Consider the following 21,740-nt stretch of genomic DNA (forward strand, 5'->3'; position numbering starts at 1 on the left):
TATAATCAGCAGAGTTTGAAGTCTACATACTAAGTGATCCATTACAGAAAGAAATCATAACAAATTTCATATTCAAATAATTATAATTTATTTATTTTCACCCCTTTTTTAAAATTAATCATTTAATAAAAAAAAAATATTTTTATTGTCATGTGGGATATAAGACACAATTTGTTTATTTTCCCACATTAGTATCTAACACATGATTCATTTATTTTCACACGTTGTAGGACATTTGGTATTATTTATCACATATTATTCATTAGATGTCATGTGCTTGTTTTTAGGGAGTAACATGTTGAAATGCACATTACTCACTTACAACCACATGTGAAATGTATGCAATTTTCCTGTAAGGGCTGTCTAGGTTGTCCAGTAACTCAGCCATGCTCATAATGAGAATTGATAGAGGACACGTAATTGTTTAAAACGGGGAGGCTGCACAAACTGATGAAATATGCAGGAGAACGAGAGAGCCAAGTGTATTTCATGCCCTTTATCACTCAGAGAGACACTGTGTGTGTGTTTGTGTGTGTGTGTGTGTGTGTGTGTGTGTGTGTGTTTATGTGTGTGTGGGAGGGTACAGCCGGTGACAGGACCCAGCTGCACGCTTGGTGCTTGCTCATGCTGCAAAAGGCCACAAAACATTGATTGCGTGTCACACAGACCTGATCAAGAAACAGCCAGATGACACATTCGCAAAGACGGTACACTGACTAGTTAGTTAGAGACTTTTTTTTTTACTATGCAGCTGTTTTTATAGCCAAATGCTGGCCTGGGGAATTCAGTCAATGCTAATTGTATTTACATTGTTTGTTTTTTTTCCTTGAGCAACATATACATGAAAAAATAATTTAATCCTGTTGTCTAAAGAAGTTGATTTAGCTGTAGTGTTTATTAAAGTATATATGATAGTGAAAAATCAGTGTTATTCACTCCCCAGGTCATAATGTCATAATGTCACAATATTATTCCTGATTGGTAAAGCTCGGTAAGCATTATTTAGAGAGCAAATAGTCGTCTGGAGTGATATCGATCATGGAATGGCCTGTTTAGTCACTGCACCTAAATCCTGTGGAGCTGCTCTGGGATGAACTGGATCACAAGGTTAGAAAGAAATCTCCAACTAGTGAAGAAAATTTTGCCAAAAAGAAATTACAAAAACATCCATTTCAACATTGTTTCTGTATTTATACATTTGTTTGGTCAAAGTAAATCTACATACCATTAAAACGTTTGGTTTGTTGCATAGAAACAAAAGGAGCATGCACACGTCTCTCAAAATCCAGTAAAAGACTCTGTGTTTCCAAACTTTTCACAAGCACTGTATATGTTATTGGTGTCTTTTTCTATGTCCATCATAACAAAAAAACTGAAATAGTTGTCTAGGCTATACAAAGTGTATGCCTGTGATATATTTGTTTTGTGTAAAGGTGAAATTTTAAGCTACAACTTTATTTCTGAATGACTTTCCTCAAGCATTTGCCACTAAATCTCGGTCACAATAATCTTTCTGATTCCGACAATATAAATGGCTCAGTCATCATTTGTTGTGGTGGAGTATTAAAAACGTTTACAGTGGGCACTCAAATACCCACACGTCTGTTGATGTAACATTTACTGAGCTATGATTGGCAAAGATTACAGTTCTGCACATTCATTCATATGTGGGTCAGTGCAAAATGATGAGCAGCTACAGCTGACCCATATACAGTATTAAGAAATGTGGTCTTGACGCCTGCTTTAAAGCAGGAAATACACAGTGTAAGCAGTGAAAATGCTGAAGGAGTTATATGGAAGAAAGAAATAGATAAATAAGTATATAAATAAAAAAGAAAGAAAGAAAAAGGGAAAGAAAAGTTGTTAAAGTTATAGTGTTTAATGAGCATGAGTCAAAGACAAAGAGACAGAAAAAAGTGAAAAGAAAAACTAATGTAAAAAATTTTTATATATAAATGAGTGCGAAATAGTTAATGAAAGAAGAATCAGAAAATCTGAGAAATACAGGTGGAAAATCTGAAGAAAAAAGAGAAAAAAAGTAAAATAAATCTAAACGACAGATTAAAAGACCAAAAAAGTTGGAAAGTAATAAAAAAAAAAAAATAAAAAAAAAAAACATAAGAAAGAAAGAAAGAAAGAAAGAAAGAAAGAAAGAAAGAGTTATATGTGAAAAAGAATGATATATTTGAATATATAAATGAAAATGAGAATGAGAGAGAAACTATTTTAGGAATGTAGAAAATAAAAAAGAACTAAATGTGACAGGAAACAAGAATGGGAGAGAAATTAATAAAAAACTATAACTTGCATGAAAAAGAAGAGCAGAAAGGAAAAAAGAAGTAGAAAAAGTATGTTTTAAATTAGGCTGTTGATTAGTCAACTCTGGTGTTACAAGGAAAATTTTATTCTAAATTTAAAAAGAAGAAAAAGAAGTACAAACATAAATTGTTTGTATTTTAATTGTTTTATTATTTCATACAACGGTTTACAAAAGCAAAAAAAAAAACAAAAAAAACATGCACATTGTTTCAAACAGCTGTTTGATAAGCCATTTCTTACACCGCATACAGTATACAGTATAGATAATGTAGAAAGGTAAAACTCTGGAATCTTCATTAGAGTAACAGCTAATTCCCTGACCATGTTTGGTGAAAAGATCATTTCCTGCCTTCTGTGTAAACTGATGATTATCTCTTCATCATGGCACCTTTTAGTGGGTGAGATATATCATGTAGCAAGTCAACATTTTGTCCTCAAAGTTGATGTCTTAGAAGCAGGAAAAATGGCCAAGCATAAGGATTTGTGCGAGTTTGACCAGGGCCAAATTATGATGTCTAGACGTCTGGGTCAGAGCATCTTCAAAATTGCAGCTCTTGTGGGATGTTCCTGGTCTGCAGTGGTCAGTGTCTTTTAAAAGTGCTCCAAGGAAGGAACAGGAACAGATGCACGTGGGGAGTGAAGGCTGGTCCGTGTGGTCCGATCCAACAGACGAGCTCCTGTAGCTCAAACTGCTGAAGAGGTTTATGCTGTTAATACTCTACTGGTCAGGAGTGTTTTGGCAGCAAAAAGGGGACCAACATAATATTAGGCAGGTGGTCATAATTTTATGCCAGATCTTTGGCCATAATATTATACCTGCTTGTTGTATGATTCGGCTCATTGTCTTGTTCTATGATAAAGTTGGATAATAGATTGAAAAAAGTGTGAAAGTGAGAAGTGGTGTGTAATAGTGTAAACGTTTATGGCCATGGGAAAGTATTTGAAAGAATAGACTTCTTGTTTTTAGCATGAACTGCATATTTTTGTTCAAGACTTGGCTTATTAATTAAATCTTTGCACATACACCTACAAAAATGCACGGTTTATTTTGGAGAACCGTTTGTAGAAATGTAATATTTTTGCTACTCAAATATACTGTCCCCAGGTTTATTTTCGGTACCTTTCTTTTTTTTTTTGGAGCAATCTTCAAAGCAACTGAGTCTAACAGGAAGTTGCAGGGCTGTGTTAACTAATGCATCTGCTGAGATGAAAATAGGATTTATGCTTGACGGGATGATGAATGATGGTGATGAATAAGGTCTGGGAAACAGTGCTCGTTATTCTCGTGTGTTTTTATGGTGCACAATGCATCAGCATCTTAGCAGGATCCAAACAGTTTGAGTGGCATCATGGCTTTATCGCTAACCTGAAATTAATTATTGTCTTTATGCATATGTATATAAACAGACACTTTTTTAGTGTAGCCCAAATATCTTTTTCATCCATTTCATCATATCATCTAAAGCCATATGATGCTTTCACAGACAAAGGAAAGAGGGGAGTGTTATTCTAAAATGCACTGAACAATAGGTCAATCCTGTGCATGTATTGGTTAACGAGTTTTGAGCAAATTCCTTCCAGGTAGAAGTCATTCCACAAAGTGGTACAGTGAAAGCATAGAAATTAGTCTAATTCCTAATTGGATTGGGGACAGTATCCGGAAGTTAAACTGGCGCTGATGTTTAACAATTTGCCGAATGATTTCCACATGAACGTTGTGACTGTAGACCCCAATCAGAAGCAATGCCCTCAGGTAATCCTTACAGTCTGAAAACATAATTAAATAGTGCTTCAGCTTCTTCTGAAGCAGCGAGTAATTTCAGGAGAGAAGGTTAGCATGTCTTAGAAAACTTGTTATCGCCAGTAAGACTGGTGATACCTAGAGAAGGGAAAACTTCAAAGTTAGGTTTAAAAGCAAGGTGTCACCAGTCCCTTAAGACCTTAAAAGCATCACAGAATATTTGTAGTGCCCCCTAGTTGTGAAAAAAGAAATCATTTTGAAATAAACTCACGTTTCCAGTAGCCATAGTGTTGGGCAAATGTTAGCTTGGTTGTTTGTTCCTGAGCATTTTTTTTATCTTTATAATAATTAATAAATGAATAAAGCATACAGTCCTGTGACTTTTACTGGTTTACTAAAAAAAATCTTTCCAAGTGTTTTTACATATATCATCATACCGTAGACTTTCATATTTTGGAGCTCGAGCAGACACCAGGTGTATAATAACTTCATTGTCATTATAGTAGATGAGCTGGAAAGCAGAAACTGACAGTTTTGGGCATAATGTGGAAGTGTTTGTGCGATGACAAAACAAAATATTTCCACCCCTAAATCATAAATTGGTTTTTTTTGTTTGTTTTTGTGCAGGTTTCTGTGCACCTTTAAAAACTTGGTTGAATGCAACCATAAATCCGTTTTTGTTAGTACAATAGGTTCAATTAGCTGCATCAGGCCATATGTCTTGGTACCTCCTTGAGCTGGCAGATGAGCCCTGCAGTTGAGTCAGAAAGTCATGTATAAGGACCAGAAAGATGAGCAGGACTTTAAAGTAATATTTATAATGTCAATTAGGTTTATTGATATTCACCCTCAGCTGACCAAAAGAAAGAGTGTTCTTTCACAATGCACCTACTTAATCCAATGCAATTACCTGAGAATAACGTGGCCAAGCTGGGAGTCGACTGAGAAAGTGAATGAAAGAAAAAAATAAAACAGTTTTGCATTGACTATCAATAGCTTTACCCTCTGCAGTTGTCAATTTGAATCAAGGTTCTTTTCTTTGTTTAAACCTGCGATGCTAGAGACTGGATGTACAATAAGCCATTTAGTGCCCCATCCTGGACCTTTAATGTAGTGTTTCCTGGTGCTGCATCCACATAAAGACATTGATTTGAAACCACTCTGACATAGATGACCAACAGCAAACTGACCTGATGATGTCGTGGTGTTGTGCATTTCTGTCACAAAGCTTCAGCGTCTCACGTCAGACCTGACGCTGAAGAAGAAAAAACTGTCACAGTTTTGTTTTGGAACACTTAAGCTTTGACCCTGGTGCTTGCTTTTTGAGCCTCCATGCAATAAATCAAAATGAACTCTCCCACACATGGCTAAAAGCAATAAATCTGACATATAAATATATTTCCGATGGAAGTGGAGGGGCATTAAATTTCCTTTTGTGCTCAAAAGGAAACAACGGGAGGCTGCATACTAGGCGTTGAAAAAAATTAATAATTAATTTACAAGAGTGAATCACTGGGGGTAGGCTTGAGCGAATTAACTCAAAACTTTTTTGACAGACTAGCTCTGCTAAAGCTCCATAAATAGAACTAAGATGGCTGCTGCCTTCTGCACCTGTCAGCTCTGGCTTGAGATGGATGCGGTCATTATCCTTAATAACATCATTCTGAAGATGAATTCACTTTTTTGCCTTGTTGTTTGGCTCCATTATCCCTAGGGTTCTTCCACACAACTAAAGAGTAATTACCTTTTACCTCTACCTTGCTTTTTACAGCAATAACTTTTTTCTATGCTACAGAACAATAAGAAATATATTGCATCAGACTTGTCTTGTGTTATTGTGAAGTTGAGAGAGGAAATGTGCATAGGAACAAAATTATCGTGGCATTTACTCACAATATGTTGTGTGTAGATTTCATGATTTATTCCTTTCATCAGCCGAATATGGAGAGGTGAATAGGGGCTCAGGAACACCCAGTTGACATTCATGGGGCATTTATGAAGCTGCTCAGGTCAAGGTGCTCCATCTTCATGTGTCCCTCCTGAACCAGGCTGAATGAAAGCGAGCGAGAAAGACAGCGGCGGTAGACAGCAATGACGTTGTCTTGCTCCTCTGCATCTGTAATGAATTTCAGCAGCCCAGTCTGTTCTTTCACTCAATGACTGACAAGATGCAAAGTTTGCCAAGACTTTCAATTCCAATGTTGATAAGTGCTGTTTCAGTATATTCAAGCCTTAAGTGACTTGAATAATTCATAACCTCCATCAGTGAACACTTGTACTAGAGTATTATTATAGCATGAATGAATTTGTTCTCAGGAATAACACGTCGATATTCTTATTCAAATCCTTTTAACCGTAACCTTAAACTCTGGCCTATAAACAAGTAACAAGCTTTTAATAGTAATCATGTAATTGATACAGGGTCAAAATTGAGGTCACTTAATTTTCCAGCAACACCATTAAAACCAAACACAATTTTACACAGCAAGATTTGGACTGACATAAATAGAGAGCAAGCAACTTCAGAATGTCTGGCACACAAAAAACAAACAAACAGGCAAAGGGTTTTGTATTAAATAAACAGTACACACAGTGATTTTAGTATTCACTATTAAAATCACTCACATTCATGTTAAAAGTTTGTAGATGGCTGTTGAACTGCACAAGTCTGGTAATGGACATAAAACAAGAATAAGCAGTGAAAAATACGATTAACTACAATCAGCATTATAATAAAAAAGTTTCACAATTCTGGAGCTCGATGATTAGAAGGGTAATGAGAAAGGCATAAAAACACACGAAACATCATTAATTCAGAATTGCAGTTTACTTTTAATTTCTACAAATCTATACCTATTAGGCATCACCTCCAGAAAGTAAAATTAAACGTTTGGAATGGTTGCAACATCCGTCCGACAGCAGCCTACAAATGTATTGCTGAACAGCTCCTGAACGTTGCTATACCTAATATAAATTACACTTTGAAGCATGTAATGAGGGCATGATTCAACATTTTAGTCATGAACACCATCAATAATTTTTATATAAACAAGCACAGTCCACAGCCAAACTGTGGACTCATAAGAATCAAGTGTTTAAGGTTTTTCTTTACAGTTGGTCATCCAGAGACTCTTTGGTGGCATCATGAAATTCCAGAATATTCAGGGTTGCCTCTGACAAAAGGTTAAGTCTAGACTGAGAATAATAATTTCAAACATACATTATATTAAAATCAATGCAGAAATCATTGCAGAACACTAAGCTATTTCAATAATAAGATTCATGAACGATTCTGATAATTAAAGTGTCCACTGTGGCATGCATATATATATATATATATATATATATATATATATATATATATATATATATATATATATACACACACACACACACACACACACACACACACACACGGAAATACTGTAAGTAATATTTCACATTTCACCAAAGCGCTATGGAAGTTCATTCATTTAGTCATATCCAGTGATGCTTTACTTGATTCAGGGTTGCTGTGGATCTAGGAATACTCATGGAAAGGCAGAAATCACCCTGGTTCCATGACCAGTCCATGCGCACACAAATATTCACACACCAATCCACATCTATGGGCAATTAATTTGTCTCTACTGACATATTTTTGAGTAGTTGGAGAAAACCCACATGGATACAGGGAAACCTTGCTCGAAAACTTTTAAAATTTTAGATGGCATGTCTCTTTACAACTTAACAAACATGGGGTTAAATCTAGAAGGCCACAATTAACAAGTGAGGTTTGCAATAGACGTATCCAGTTCTAGATTAATTCTATTAATCAAGCCAATTCAATCTGTAACGTAAGAAAATATGCTTATTAATTTGAAAAGACAAACAACGTACAGACAAAAACTTATTCCCAGAGGATGCTACTTATCTACAGTTTAACACAATTAATTAGGCTCCCTATGGTAGATTAGATGCTGCACACTCTTCCCTTTGTTGCAAGGAATTAATTATTCCAATTAAGTCCACTTAAATTTTGTTTAATAAACAGTTCTGCATGCTATGTCATGTTTGCACAAGGGTTTACAATTAAGATGTCAGATTATTGCACAAAGGTAAGGAAGTTTTGCAATAGATATTTTTTAATGCACACTTAGACTTGGTCCATATGCAGTCTTAAAAATGCAATCCAGAAATAGAGGATCGGAAAATAAACCATTTGCATGGTATCGTGTGATATTTAACAAGACATTAATTCTTACATGTACTTTTCTATACCAACCCTCACTTTATGAGAGATCGCGCACGCACGCGCACATCTCGATGACTCATTCAGATTGCAACCAAACTGCTCTCTTACGTTCATTCAGGTCCACTCGTTCTCCAGTGCGCATGCGCAAACACTATATAAACCCAAACTCCAGTCCCTCCTCTGAAGAAGTCACCAAACTCTATTCTTGAATATCTTGTCAGGAAACAGCTGGGAGTGAAGAGTAGAGTAGATCGCATAAAAAAAAGTCAACAAAAAAAAAAAACAGAGAAGAAAGAACTGTTCCTGCGGATATTCCATTTGCGCAAACCAGGTACGCATTTTTGCAATTCAGCAAAAAAATAATCTTTCTTTTATTTCTTTTTTTAAATAAATATTTCTAATTAATTATTCGTATACATATAAATGTATAAAGATAACAAGATGTCGTGATTTTGGTGCTTTTTTGAGTAATGCATAGTCTATACAGGTGCCGAAGCGTGCGTAAAACTGTGCGTAAAACTGTGCGTAAAACTCTCACGCACAATCTTAAGTATAAATCTTAAATGAATGCTATTAAAGTATGAACCTTCTAATAAAATGATGTCTAGCAGTTTATGTTCGTGTGACAATTAACTGAAGAATCGTTCATACTAACAAATATTACTAGTAACGAAGTTTTTATTCCATGATTGAGTTCCAAATGCTACTTTTACTTGTTATCTTATGTACCATTATGATGTTTATTCCACGTGCCAAACATAGATATATTGTACTGCTATAGAAGGTTGTAATGTAAACTGTTAATGGGAAAGTGTCTTTTTGGAGTAATGCGTTACACTCCATCCACCTTCTAAAGGTACAAAAGGTGTACGCGTAAATGTATCATCCCAAAGTTAAGGCACAAACTAGACCTATTATTTTCTCCAGCTATCTCCACTCATTAACTTTCTCAACTTTTTTTTTTTTTAAGAAAGTAAAAGTTCCAAACCGCAGCGCGCATTTTGACCAAGCGTGCGCGTAATTGTGATCATTTTCTGTCCTCCCGCAGAACCTCCTCAGAAATGAAGCTCCACTTTCTTGTCACTACCGCAGCAGCTCTGCTTGTTGCCTTCCCACCACGCATGAACGAGTGCCGGGCATTGGACGGTCCCGACCGGCGAGCCTCCCCTTCCTCCTTTTCCTCCCCCTCCCTCTCCGCGCTCGAAGAAGAGGAAGACCAGAGGCGCACACGGCCGGTTTGGGCACGTCTGGGAGAGGAGTATTTCATCCGGGTGGGCAACGGAAATCAGCGTGAGTCCGAGTCTGAGGCGCGCCCCGAACCGGCTTCATCAGTGTTCAAACGCGCTCTGCAGCTCAGGCTCACGCAGCACCTGCTCCGCGAAGAGGGCGAGGTCGCCGAGGCGGCCCGCGGGCTGCGCGACGCACCAGCAGAGAGACCGCGCCGTGCCGAGGAGCCGCCCATCTCCCTGGACCTGACCTTCCACCTGCTGCGGGAGGTGCTGGAGATGGCGAAGGCCGAGCAGCTGGCGCAGCAGGCGCACAGCAACCGGAAAATGATGGAGATTTTCGGCAAGTAGCCCAAAAGCTGACCAAGAGGATTTTTTTTTAATTTACATTTAGCACAAACCATAACATCCTGTACCACAGTGCTGCTTTTCCATCCCAATGTATTTATATATTGTATTATTTATTTGTAGAAGGAAATAGGAGAATGAACATGGACACTGGTGTCACTTTCCATAATTGCTGTGCAAATGCTAAATTGAAACTGTAGCATAAAAACGACGGTACATTACTATTTACAAAAAAATAAAAAATATTTTCAGAGTACTGTACTGAGAAGTTGATTTTATCCGGATAGATATCCAGTTTCATTGTACCTTATAAAATACACTGTAAGTTTGTTAATAAACTAATGAGCAAACAGTAATTTTCTGTTGTGCAAGAGAATGTTCTTATTTTTATATTTTTCAATAAAACATTAAAAGACATTTTTCACTTCTTGTCTAGATTTTTGATGTATGATCACAGTTATTAATAAATGTTAATACACTTGCAAAAAAATACCCCAGCTCTTTCTTTCTAGTGCTTCATAGACTTTATATTTATAATACTGAAATATTATAATATATTCTCTTGGTTGCTCTTGTCCAAAACATTACATGGGTGAAAAGAGCAAAACAACGTGACTCAGTCATGAGTGTGTGAATACACACTTGACACATCAGAGAGATAAGCAGATACACAACCCACATCATCGTATGCACTTTTTATTTGATGTTAAGCCAAGAAAAATTGACCAATAAATAGAATCATTTGCATGGAAATTGGATTTTTTTTTCACCTTTCTTCGCTTTATGGTTCATTTCAACACGTCACGTCGAAATAATCTTCTGAGAACAAATCCAAGCACAATACATTGAGGAGGAGAAAAAATCTGTAGGGAAAAAATTTAATTGCCCTAAAATGCAGCTACACAAAACATTGAATTTCAGTCCAGATAAATGACATCTGGATTTCGGTAACGACAAGTAACATTTCACAATTATATTTAATTTTAGGACATCCTGTTCCAGACAGAACTGTTAGAAGTGTAGAACCAAAATTCCTTACCTTTTTTGAAAAAAAAAAAAAAAACATCGTCTGAGTTCTTTATGACTACTAAATAAAGGTTTGTTGTGACTGGTATACGTTGACGCTGTGCTCCATGACCTGAGGTCAACACAATTTCGCTGTTGTGATTCATTGTGCCCTTCTGTGAGGACAAACATGGGCTTTTAGTTTGCATGAATTCTCTCGAATCTATTCCACGCCTGTTAGACAAACCACCACAAAGCATATCATCACACAAACATTGTATTCATACCAGGATTGACAAATGTGAGGAGCGCTAACAAACATCAGAAGGTTTTCCCAGATGTCTGGACTTCATTACAATCAACGTTAAAGTTCGCAGAAACCCCGTTCCCTCATTTCACCGATTTCATAAAGGGTAGATTATGCAACAGCATGAATATTTCAGCTCCTTCATCAAGCACACATCTGCCACATTAGCTATTACAAGGTAAATAAAGGTGAGTGAGAGATTACTTCCATTACAACCTATTGGAGTGTAACATTTCAGAAAAACATGATTAAAACATCCCTAGAGGGCACAGAGAGAAAATTATGGCTTAATTAACATGCATTACTGAAAAAAAAAAAAAAAAAGTCATCTTCTTCATTATTGGCATTGAAAATGAGGCCGAGCATGTGTTAAGAGGAGATCTTGTCACTTGTAAAGTAAACCGTCTAACGGTGCCAACCTGAGTAAAAATATCACACATAAAATCATCTTGGATGAGCTTTCCATAACCACAAACATTTATTTTTAGTCTTTTTTTCTGTTCACGAAAAACAAAGCGGAAAATCAGCCATTTGTGAAGCATTGAGACATGCTTACAAGAATAGGATAATAATTTTTTTTCATAAATATAAATATATTTTTATATGTTAGAGAACGAGATAAAATAAAAGTTTGGGGTTGGAAAGAAATCAGCACAAAAGTTCAAAATGAATGTGAGGCAAGAATAAGAGGCTCGTTCTTCTTTTCTTTAACCAACCGAACAGACCACTGTCCTTCTTTCCTAATTAAAACTTTCCTACAAGGCCAAAGCTTGTAAATTCACTGGTCAAGTTCACATCAGATCAAATCAGCCGTACAAAAATAATGTGGCTCAGGTCCTTTCCCCTTTATAAATGATCTTTTGTGTTGGGAGAATTCTTTATATATTTTTGCTCCTCTGTCAGGTTGCAAAACTTTAAAATGCTATAGCCAAATTAGCAAAAATCTATTCTGCATATTTTAAAGTTCGACACGGTTCATTTGTCATTAGGTTATAGGTGCCTAAACATTTAAACATGTACACCAAATGTGTTTGATACAAATATCTGTACAAGCAAAGAAGATGTAGGTGGATTGAATATGTTAAAAAAAACGTTAAGCTACCACTAATCATACAAATCCAGCTCCAAAAAAGTCTTCATTCTAAAGTCGCAGAGCTACGAGCTCTGATTGTGTTTTTCTGGACTGGGAGGCAGAAGAGGAGGAAGAGGATCAGACTGGGTGCCCAGGAACTCTTCTGAAGTAGCCTGTTCTTTTTGGATGTCCTTCTCTGCCCCCACTAAATCTCCCTCTTCCTCGTCCTCATCTGCAGAAAAATAGAACAACAACAACAAAAAAAAACAGAGCCGACTCTGATTTTAAAACTGCCACAATACTTTCCATCAGCTGATCCAAAGTAATGGGACCTAAGCTAAAGCTACAGGGCAACATGCTTTTACCTGTAATGAAGTTTATACTGCTTAGAACTCCACGTTCCTTCTTGAAGTTAGCGGAGTAATGGTCCATGTTCTCATAGCCATGCTCCACTTTTTCCAAGTGGGATGTATTTGTGGCCTCGCCCATCCTGGCCGATTGAGAAACAAACAAATCGTTTAGAATTTTTGAAGTGAAAATTAGTGAACACAAATTCTGCAGAAACAAAAAAATTTGTACGCCCTACAACACACCACTTTGGCAGATATCAACTTTCAAATGCCTTTTGTATCCAGTCAAAGGTATTCTTTTATTTATTAAACAATCTATACTTGTTTAATAAATTCTCACCCACTTTTCAATGCAGAATGCTTCTAGCTCTGAGATAATCTTAGGCCTGCACAGCACATACACAGCAGGTTTCAGATCTACCATATTTTTTTCATTGATGTTCAATTCAGGGTACTGTAAGCTTCATTCCAAAAACTCCACCCTGCATTTATTAGATTTTATAGTGCATTTTGGATCACTGTCTGATTGTAGTAGTGTTTTCCAGCTTAAGTTGCATTTGCTTCTAGAACATGAGATTAATAAAGTTACACCAATGTTAATAATTGTTCTTTTCATTAAATTTTTTTTTTTTATATACCTTTGATGATTGTGTTCCATTATTAATTTATTAGTCCACAGCATTTGTTTCCAGAACACCTCTGACTAAATGTTGCATTGCATGCATCTGATGGTCACATTTGCAAGGAGGTCACAGGTTTTCCATCCATGCAGATTTGCATAGTGTGATCGGTTTTTTTTGTGTCAGCTAAACCATCATGCAAGAGATTTTGCTTTGCCTTTCTGACTAGCATATGATTCGCTCTGGGTAGACATTTAAACAAATCTTCCATATCTTTCACATTGTCATTTTCAAAACCTCAGTCATTCATCTTAGAGGAGTACATGGTTCCAGACTTTTAAACATGCTGCGTTTTAGTTATTTATTTATTTGCATGCGACTGTGAATACATATTCCAATTAATAATAACTATAACAATATAAGTGTGGTGAAAGTGGATGAAAATGCATTAGATGTGGAGGGGTTTACTTACATTTGCAACAAAGGTTTTGCAGTCTGAAAAGACAAATACAGAAAAATATGAGGGATCAACAATTAATGATGAAATCATAATAATTCATTGTTAGGTATAAGTACAGGTTTACACATTTTTTTGTTTAGATCCCAAGGCTGTGCACATCTGTTGGGGGGAAATACTGTTTCTATACCCAGGTATGGTCCTGGTGAATCAATTTGAAATCTGGCCAGAATGAAAATCAGCATTACGTGTGTGTGATGGATGAAAATTAGAGTAAGAGTTTATGTAGTCGATCCTGCCAGATGAGGATGTGAGGATTATTTTGCCTTCAATATTTTCATTTTGTTCACAATATGTGGGTGTTGGAAGTCTTAAGTCCATCTTAACACCGGTCCGGGTTTAGAGTCAAGATGCTGGGCATTAAATCAGCATGTTTAACCGGGAAAAAGCAGTTACTAAAGATCAATGAATTAAAGAAGAAACTTGCAGAGAATTGTCTTTTGTGGAGGTCAAAAAATAAAGTAAGTAAAATATTCAATGTTTAAAAATGGCAGCTAAAAAATCCCCCAGAAAAACACTGAATGTTTTGTATTGAAATTAGCAGCACTGACTGAATAGCGGTCTCATTACTGGTTAATCAGAGACAAACCAAAGTACAGACACAGTCATTAACTCAATTAAATTAACATTAATAAGAACATTGTCTTGTGTTTTGTGTTGATGATGTTAAACTGTGAGCCAACCCTGAAAAATTATTTGTCTCTGTTTTTGTCTATGCAAAAGCAAAATTGGGATGAACACGTCCTCTGGAGACGATACCAATATTGTTCCTGGGTACATTCAGATCAGCGTGAAAACACTCTTAATTAGTCAGTGATCATTTAAAACATGAAAATGATCGAAAGTGTATTTCATGTACCTGTAAGAAAACAGCCATCTCAGGTTCTTCCATCGTTTGGATTCCTGACTCGACAATCTTGGCCATGTTCTCTAGGTGATCTTCATACTTCCTCTTAAGTCCACGGATATAGATGAGCTTCTCATCCTGCTCGGCTGACACTTTGAGACTCATCTCTCTTTTTCTGTCCTCCAAGATGGCATAGAGATTGTCAAATTTTTCACACAACTGGGACTTTTGCCTCCTGCCATTCTCCTGCAAAAAGAATGTTTAATGATGAAAAAGATCAAAACCACATACTAATTTATCCAAGATTTCATCGGAATTAATAAAGTTTTAAACCTACTTTTTTGTCATATACAAAAACCTTGTGCTTCTGCATTTCCACTGGCTGAGTTATCAAAAGTCTAATCAAGAAATACTGACCCCCCCCACCTAATTGCCAGTTACCTTCTCTTTCATCAAGAGAAAAAAACTATTTTTGGTTAGTCGTGTAAGTCATAATAAAACCTCCAAGGATACAGCAAGGAGTTCCTGGAAGTGCTCCAGCATCCTATCTGCCCAGCTCATTAGCTCCAGTGTGAGTAAGTCAGAGGGCCTGTTCTCATTTTCCCCATCAATAACTTGATAGTTTTGTCAGGACATTGGAACACACACAGTGCAGCTCACCTCTATGGCCCTGCAGGTCTCCTCCAACTGACTAATGATGCCTTGGATCCTGTCGTGGTTCCCCGCCATCATTGCTATGCTGTCTGTCAGTTCTGTCTGAAAATGATGGCACACGTGATGGCATCAATATTATCATTCAGTAGTTTTTCTGTATCTCTGTATCTCAAAAATCACTAACATGACAAGTTAATAAAATATCAAGAGATAAAAACACATACTGTATTTTTCGGGCTATAAGCCGCTACTTTTTCCCCACGTTTTGAACCCCGCGGCTTAAACAACAAAGCGGCTAATTTAATTTTTCCTGGGGATTTTCCCGGTTTCACAAACTTCAAGCCGAAAACCTGCACCCTAACTAACATTAGACCAATAAAATTTCTGAACGGAAACGAAAAAACGCACCTCACCTGTGTTCTGAGCTGCACGGCATCGGGAGAAAAAACTTCCATCGGGTGATTTTTAAACGCACAACGATGCCAAAAGATAAACTCCCGAAAGAAATAGTTGTGAAAGGAAGGAGGAAGACAGTGAACAATGACTTTCTTGGTCGGCTACTGTTTAGATACAAGCCGTTGTAACGCGTTGAGTCTGGGTGAAGGGAGAGCTCGCTTCTGGCATGCTATTCCCAAAATACCGCTATGCTCCTAAAGGAAGCGCAACATATTTCACCCGTTACACCGTGTAACATGTCTTTCGTTAAAGCCTGTGTAAAGTACATAAGTGTGTATAAGACGGCTTATAGACAAGTGCGGCTTGTTTATGTTAAAAATTAAAATATTTGTAAAATTCAGTGGGTGTGGCCTACATATGGGTGCACTTTATAGTCCGGAAATTACGGTAATCAGAATGATCAATAAATGCATTTTTTGCCACTGAAATATCATAAATCTAAAAATATCTATGTGATATCAAGCTGGCTTTTGAAGTCTCTCTCTATGTCTTGAATATTCGCTATATCCGCATGTCTAACCACAGACGCAAAACCCTTGCTCTGTCACAAAAATAGCAAAACTGAAAAAAAATGTAAGGAAAGCTTTACTTTATTAACCACTTGCTATATAGAACTGAAATTATGAAGTGCTTCGTTTTTATATATGTAGTCTGACCATGTCTAACACAAACTCTTTTACCTTCTGAACTTGATATACACTTTTGAGTGGCGACACTTCACAGTCCTTGTGAGAGCCGAACACCTTGCACATGGAGCATGTAGGGACGCTGCAGGTCAAGCAGTAGATGTTGATCTTCTCATCCTCATGCACCTCACACATAGGCTGGTCATCTGTCCTCTGTGGAGCGGGTTTGCTGCTATGGAATAGCACAGAGGCACTTATTGAATCTGTATGTCAAAAGGTGACCTGCTCTAATAAAAATGAAGAGTTTGGATGCTCTAGTGTGGAATCATCCAGAGTAGAATTCCCTCATCATCAGACAAGAACAGAAGCATTAGTCACGGAATAATTACAGGAATAATAGAGTGAGGAGTATGGGTTGCGTGATGCCAAGAAGCTCGTAGGTCTTGGCCACAGAAGGAAGCTCTTTAGACCTTTAGCCTTCTGACCCACTGGGAGAAAAAAAATTATTGATATTCTATCTGTAAAAAAATTATTTAATCTTAAAAGAAATATATGCATAATTTTAGTATGATATGCTGATATTGACAGTACAGGCCATGTGTAGAAGATAAAACATACACGTGTTATGTAAGTGTGTATAATTTTTCCTTCCTGATATACAGTGCATCCGAAAAGTATCCACTTTTTCCATATTTTGTTGTTACAGTCTTATTCCAAAATTAAATAAATTAATGATTTCCCGAAAAATTCTACAAACAATAAGCCGTAATGACAATGTGAATTTGAAAGAAGTGTAATTGAAATCTTTGCTAATTTATTACAAATAAAAAAACAAAAAGAATCTCATGTACATAAGTATTCACAGCCTTTTGCTCAATACAAGGTTAGCACACCTGGTTTTGGGCAGTTTCTCCCATTCTTCTTTGCATAAACTCTCAAGCTCCATCAGGTTGGATGGGGATCATCAGTGCACAGCCATTTTTAGATCTTTCCAGAGATGTTTAAACAGGTTCAAGTCTGGGCTCTGGCTGCGCCACTAAAGGACATTCACAGAGTTGTCCCGTAGCCACACCTTTGTTATCTAGGCTGTGTGCTTAGGGTCATTGTCCTGCTGGAAGATCCTAACCTTTGCCCCAGCCTGAGGTCCAGAGCTCTCTGGAGCAGGTTTTTATCAAGAATGTCTTTGTACATTGCTGCATTCACCTTTCCCTCGATCCTGACCAGTTCCTGCTGCTGAAACACATCCCTAAAGCATGATGCTGCCCCCACCATGCTTCACTGTAGGGATGGTAATGGACAGGTGATGAGTGGTGGCTGGTTTCCCCCAGACATGACGCTTGGCATTCAGGCCAGAGAGTTTAATCTTTGTTTCCCTAGTCTGAGTGTCCTTCAGGTGCCTTTAGGCAAACTCCAGGCAGGCTGTCATTTGTCTTTTACTGAGCAATGGCTTCTGTTTGACCACTCTACCATACAGGCCTGATTGGTAGAGTGCTGCAGAGATGGTTGTTCTTCTGGAACGTTCTCCTCTCTCCACCGAGGAATACTGGCGCTCTCTCAGAGTGACCATCGGGTTCACCAGGAAGAGTCCTGGTGGTTTAAAACTTCTTACATTCATGGATTATGGAGGTCACCGTGGTCATTGGGACTTTCAATGCTGCAGGAATTTTTTGTACCCTTCCCCAGATCTGTGCATCTATACAATCCTATCTCTGAGGTCCTTGGACTTCATGGCTTGGTTTGTGCTCTGACATGCACTGTTAACTGTGGGACCTTATATAGACAAGTGTGTGCCTTTCCAAATCATGTCCAATCAACTGAATTTACCACAGATGGACACTAATCAAGTTGTAGAAACATCTCGAAGATGATCAGTGGAAACAGAATGCCTCTGAGCTTTGAGTGTCATGGCAGAGACTGTGAATACTTATATACATGTGATTTTTGTTCCATTTCATATTTTTAATAAATTGTAAAAAAGTTTTAAAGAAACTACTTTCACATCATTATGGGGTATTGTTTGTAGAATCTTGAGGAAAACAAATAATTTAATCCATTTTGGAATAAGGCTGTAACATAATCTGGAAAAAGTGAAGCACTGTGAATACTTTCCGGATACACTGTAAAAAATCTTCGCTGAAGCTCTAAACAAGATTGTCAGGACTAAAATGTAAAACGGGAAATACTGGAAAACAGTAAAGAAAAGCACAGGAAAGCCTACCAAGTCCTAAAACAAATTAATTATAAAATATTTACTTAAGCTGTACTAAGCAAAAGTGGACAAATTGCGAGCAAATAGATTACATCTCAAGGTTAACACTTTTTTTTTACTCAGTTGCCCACTGGACAAACAAATTCATCACTAGATGGTGAAGACGTTATGTTTTTTAGTTGGCTGTGCATTTGGCAAAGATACACATTAGCATGATACCTCAAGAACAAGAGGTCAAATGTTTGTTCGATGTACATGGCGCTAAATGATTATCAAAAATGAAAATATTACATTTGATATTTTTGTTGAAACACAAGACCACCTGGTTCATACACACTATACAGACAAAACTATGTGGACACCAACTGAACCCCAGTCATCCACACCCAACGTCAATGCCTGGCCTTACAACTGCTCTTTTAGCTGAACAAAATAAATAATAAACACAAATCTTGTGTCAAAATGTCCAAAATGTGAACAAATTCCCAAATCCCAGTATAATGAAGGTTATTAAATCAGCTCAGAATTAATGACCCATGGTTTTGGAAAGTAATGTTCAATACTCAGATGTCCACATACTTTGGGCTATTCTTCTGTGCCAGGAATGACCTTGAAGATGGCCTTCGACCTGACTGGTCATAATCAGAATGTCAAGCTTTGCCTTTTATGCATGTGAGGGTGCATACATAATGCTTCATCAACACATTTTCAGGACTAAAGCCAGGGATTCAAGCTAATTTTCTAGAGACTGCATAATTTGCTCATCACACTTTACGTGAGCTGCTGCTTTCTAGTCTATTTAGCTATTAACTATTTGGTGACATATGTAAGCACTAGAGCTTACATTAACCCAAGGGACTAGATAATGAATTTCTGATTACTCAACCCCTGCCAATGACAGTAGAAGAGAGAATACACACCACCTTTGGCTAAATTGCCCATATCACCTTTCCAGTGTCTCAAATAAAAAAGAAATTTAAAAGAGGCACCAATTCAGATGCAAAAATATTCTCTGTTCATACCTGGAAAGAGGTTTGACTCAGAAATAAAAGGAAAACGGACGGAAGAAAGCAAGCTTAAGTGACAGGGAGCTAAAATGTATAGCTCATGGGGATTTTGTTCTTAAAAGCAAAGCGTTTCAAATGACAGTAGGAAATACGTCACATCTTCTTTTAAAAATTGCATTAACAATGCGTCGAATGAGAATACAAATTGAAAGCTAGTCGGTCCAATTTATAAAAAAAAAAAAAAAAAAAAAAAAAAACCAGAAATCTGCAAACCGTACACCAATGCATTAGAATGCATGAGTTTGTTCATATTGATTGTAATTTATAGATTTTAAGATCTCACTGATTCCTGCTCACCTGGTGGAGCCCTGTTTGTACATATCAATGATGTTTTCCACCAAAAGATTTCTCTGCAGTCCGTAAACCCCATGGCGGTCCAGAACAACCTCGTGCCTGCAGGATGGGCATCTAAAACGACCCCCTGAAGACACTGATCCTCCTCTGATGGGAAGGTATGGATTTGATGCCTGTTTACATGGTGAGGAGTCAGGTCAGTAAATAAGTATTACACAATCTCACATACTTCATGTCAAAAACACATTCTTGCACTAGAACAGAAGTTCTCTGCTCTCCTGCTCTCTACTTTCAACACAGGGGAACGGATCCAACTGCAGGGATTTAGAAATAATTAAAAGTTCATTAATAATGAGTTGTATCAGGATTAGATATTGATTACTTCACTCTTTGATCTATGATTACAGAAATGAATGGAAAATGAAAAACATGGTGCTTTCGTTTACACTTCAGTTCCTTTAGTGTGCAAAAAAAAAATTCACAGGGTGATATTGCAACTGGCATCAGACTGATGCTCAATTTATATGATGTGTGGTGTAATCATTTGTGCCAAAAATATAGTTATTTTAATTAGGACACGTGGAAACTCTTCGTGTCTGTAGCCTGTATACATAAACAGTGATTTTTCTTCTTCGGAAAAAGAAGGTGGCTAAATTCTATATTTTATATAGATCTATGTTTAATGTGACCTTCTCAGGTGTGAAATAAATTAGGTTTTAAGGGTATATAAGTGACTACAACAAAAACTGTTTATAGTCCACTAGAATCCTGCTGTTGAAGGATGAATCATGGTCTGTAAATAACTAATTAATTTCACAGAGACAGACACACAGACACAGACAGACACGTAGACAGACAGACAGACGGACAGACGACAGACAGACAGACAGACAGATAGACAGATAGATAGATAGATAGATAGATAGATAGATAGATAGATAGATAGATAGATAGACAGACAGACAGACAGACAGACAGACAGACAGACAGATAGATAGATAGATAGATAGATAGATAGATAGATAGATAGATAGATAGATAGATAGATAGATAGATAGATAGATAGATAGATAGATAGATAGATAGATAGATAGATAGTAAGTAAGTAAGTAAGTACCTGAAATATGTCGTTTGCACATTTCCGACAGAGGTTGTGCTGGCATGGCAGAATCACTACAGGTTTTGTAAAGATTTCCAGGCAAATTGGACAAATCAGCTGCTTTTCCAAAATGTCCATGGTTATAAAAAATAAAAGACGAGAATTAAACTATACACAGTGATCTTTCTTCCACACTGTGACTTTATAATTACTCATATAGTATATGGCAGCGTGGTTTCCTCACTCTGTATTTTTGACCCCGAACACACACACACACAGACACAGACCTGTGACCGAAACCTCGGAGCCGTTTTTAGAAACAGTCACGTCAGTTGCCAGGTTTACTTTACCATATATGCCTGCCAAGCGAAGTTGGGCTGTTGAGCAAAGACATCGGAATTAGAAAGATAGGACATGGAGGTAATGCATAATGTCGCAAATGACAAACAGACTCGTAGATTTATTATAATTTATTATCAGTGCATCGTTTCTAAACTCTTTAACAAAATATTAACACAATTGCAATAATAGAACACATCAAATAGGAAAAAGCTCTTTTGGAGAATGCGGGCATCGATCCCGCTACCTCTCGCATGCTAAGCGAGCGCTCTACCATTTGAGCTAATTCCCCTTAACGCTGATTTTAGAACTTCTACCACTTATAATATAATACAACCTTCTATCGTTTTTTTTTCTTTATTTATTTTCACCTTTAAACGTTAATTTTAATGGCGATTACGTTGTAAATC

General features: G+C 37.1%; 2 protein-coding genes across 3 annotated transcripts; one reads left to right on the forward strand and one right to left on the reverse strand.

The window, feature by feature from the left end:
• The first annotated feature begins 8,476 nt into the window (after nucleotides 1-8,476).
• crhb (corticotropin releasing hormone b) lies at nucleotides 8,477-10,285 on the forward strand. The gene is made up of 2 exons (XM_083530486.1): nucleotides 8,477-8,625; nucleotides 9,343-10,285. Exon 2 carries the CDS (start codon nucleotides 9,356-9,358, stop codon nucleotides 9,869-9,871), a length of 516 nt encoding a protein of 171 aa, XP_083386612.1. The 5' UTR covers nucleotides 8,477-8,625; nucleotides 9,343-9,355; the 3' UTR covers nucleotides 9,872-10,285.
• Nucleotides 10,286-10,919: 634 nt separating this feature from the next.
• Nucleotides 10,920-21,272, reverse strand: trim55b (tripartite motif containing 55b). 2 transcript variants are annotated; one of them, XM_083529415.1, is made up of 8 exons: nucleotides 21,010-21,272; nucleotides 19,896-20,065; nucleotides 16,377-16,551; nucleotides 15,247-15,342; nucleotides 14,599-14,832; nucleotides 13,695-13,717; nucleotides 12,618-12,742; nucleotides 10,920-12,484 (listed from the first exon to the last, which is right to left on the reverse strand). In XM_083529415.1, exons 1-8 carry the CDS (start codon nucleotides 21,127-21,129, stop codon nucleotides 12,336-12,338), a joined length of 1,092 nt encoding a protein of 363 aa, XP_083385541.1. In that variant the 5' UTR covers nucleotides 21,130-21,272; the 3' UTR covers nucleotides 10,920-12,335. The 2 variants fall into 2 exon arrangements, with proteins under 2 accessions (XP_083385541.1, XP_083385540.1); XM_083529414.1 differs by having other exon boundaries at nucleotides 16,377-16,554.
• Nucleotides 21,273-21,740: the final 468 nt, after the last annotated feature.

Source organism: Silurus aristotelis (genome assembly GCF_946808225.1).
Source record: "Silurus aristotelis genome assembly, chromosome: 25".
Lineage (NCBI taxonomy): Eukaryota > Metazoa > Chordata > Actinopteri > Siluriformes > Siluridae > Silurus > Silurus aristotelis.

Excerpts from the sequence above, each read along its gene's own strand:
- trim55b (XM_083529414.1), bottom strand. The coding sequence starts at position 21,129 with ATGGACATTTTGGAAAAGCAGCTGATTTGTCCAATTTGCCTGGAAATC. Across the intron at positions 16,555-19,895 it reads TACAAACAGGGCTCCACCAG|CAGCAAACCCGCTCCACAGA; the intron begins GTGAGCAGGAAT and ends GCTATTCCATAG. Across the intron at positions 12,485-12,617 it reads CAGTATAAACTTCATTACAG|ATGAGGACGAGGAAGAGGGA; the intron begins GTAAAAGCATGT and ends ATTTTTCTGCAG.
- crhb (XM_083530486.1), top strand. The coding sequence starts at position 9,356 with ATGAAGCTCCACTTTCTTGTCACTACCGCAGCAGCTCTGCTTGTTGCC.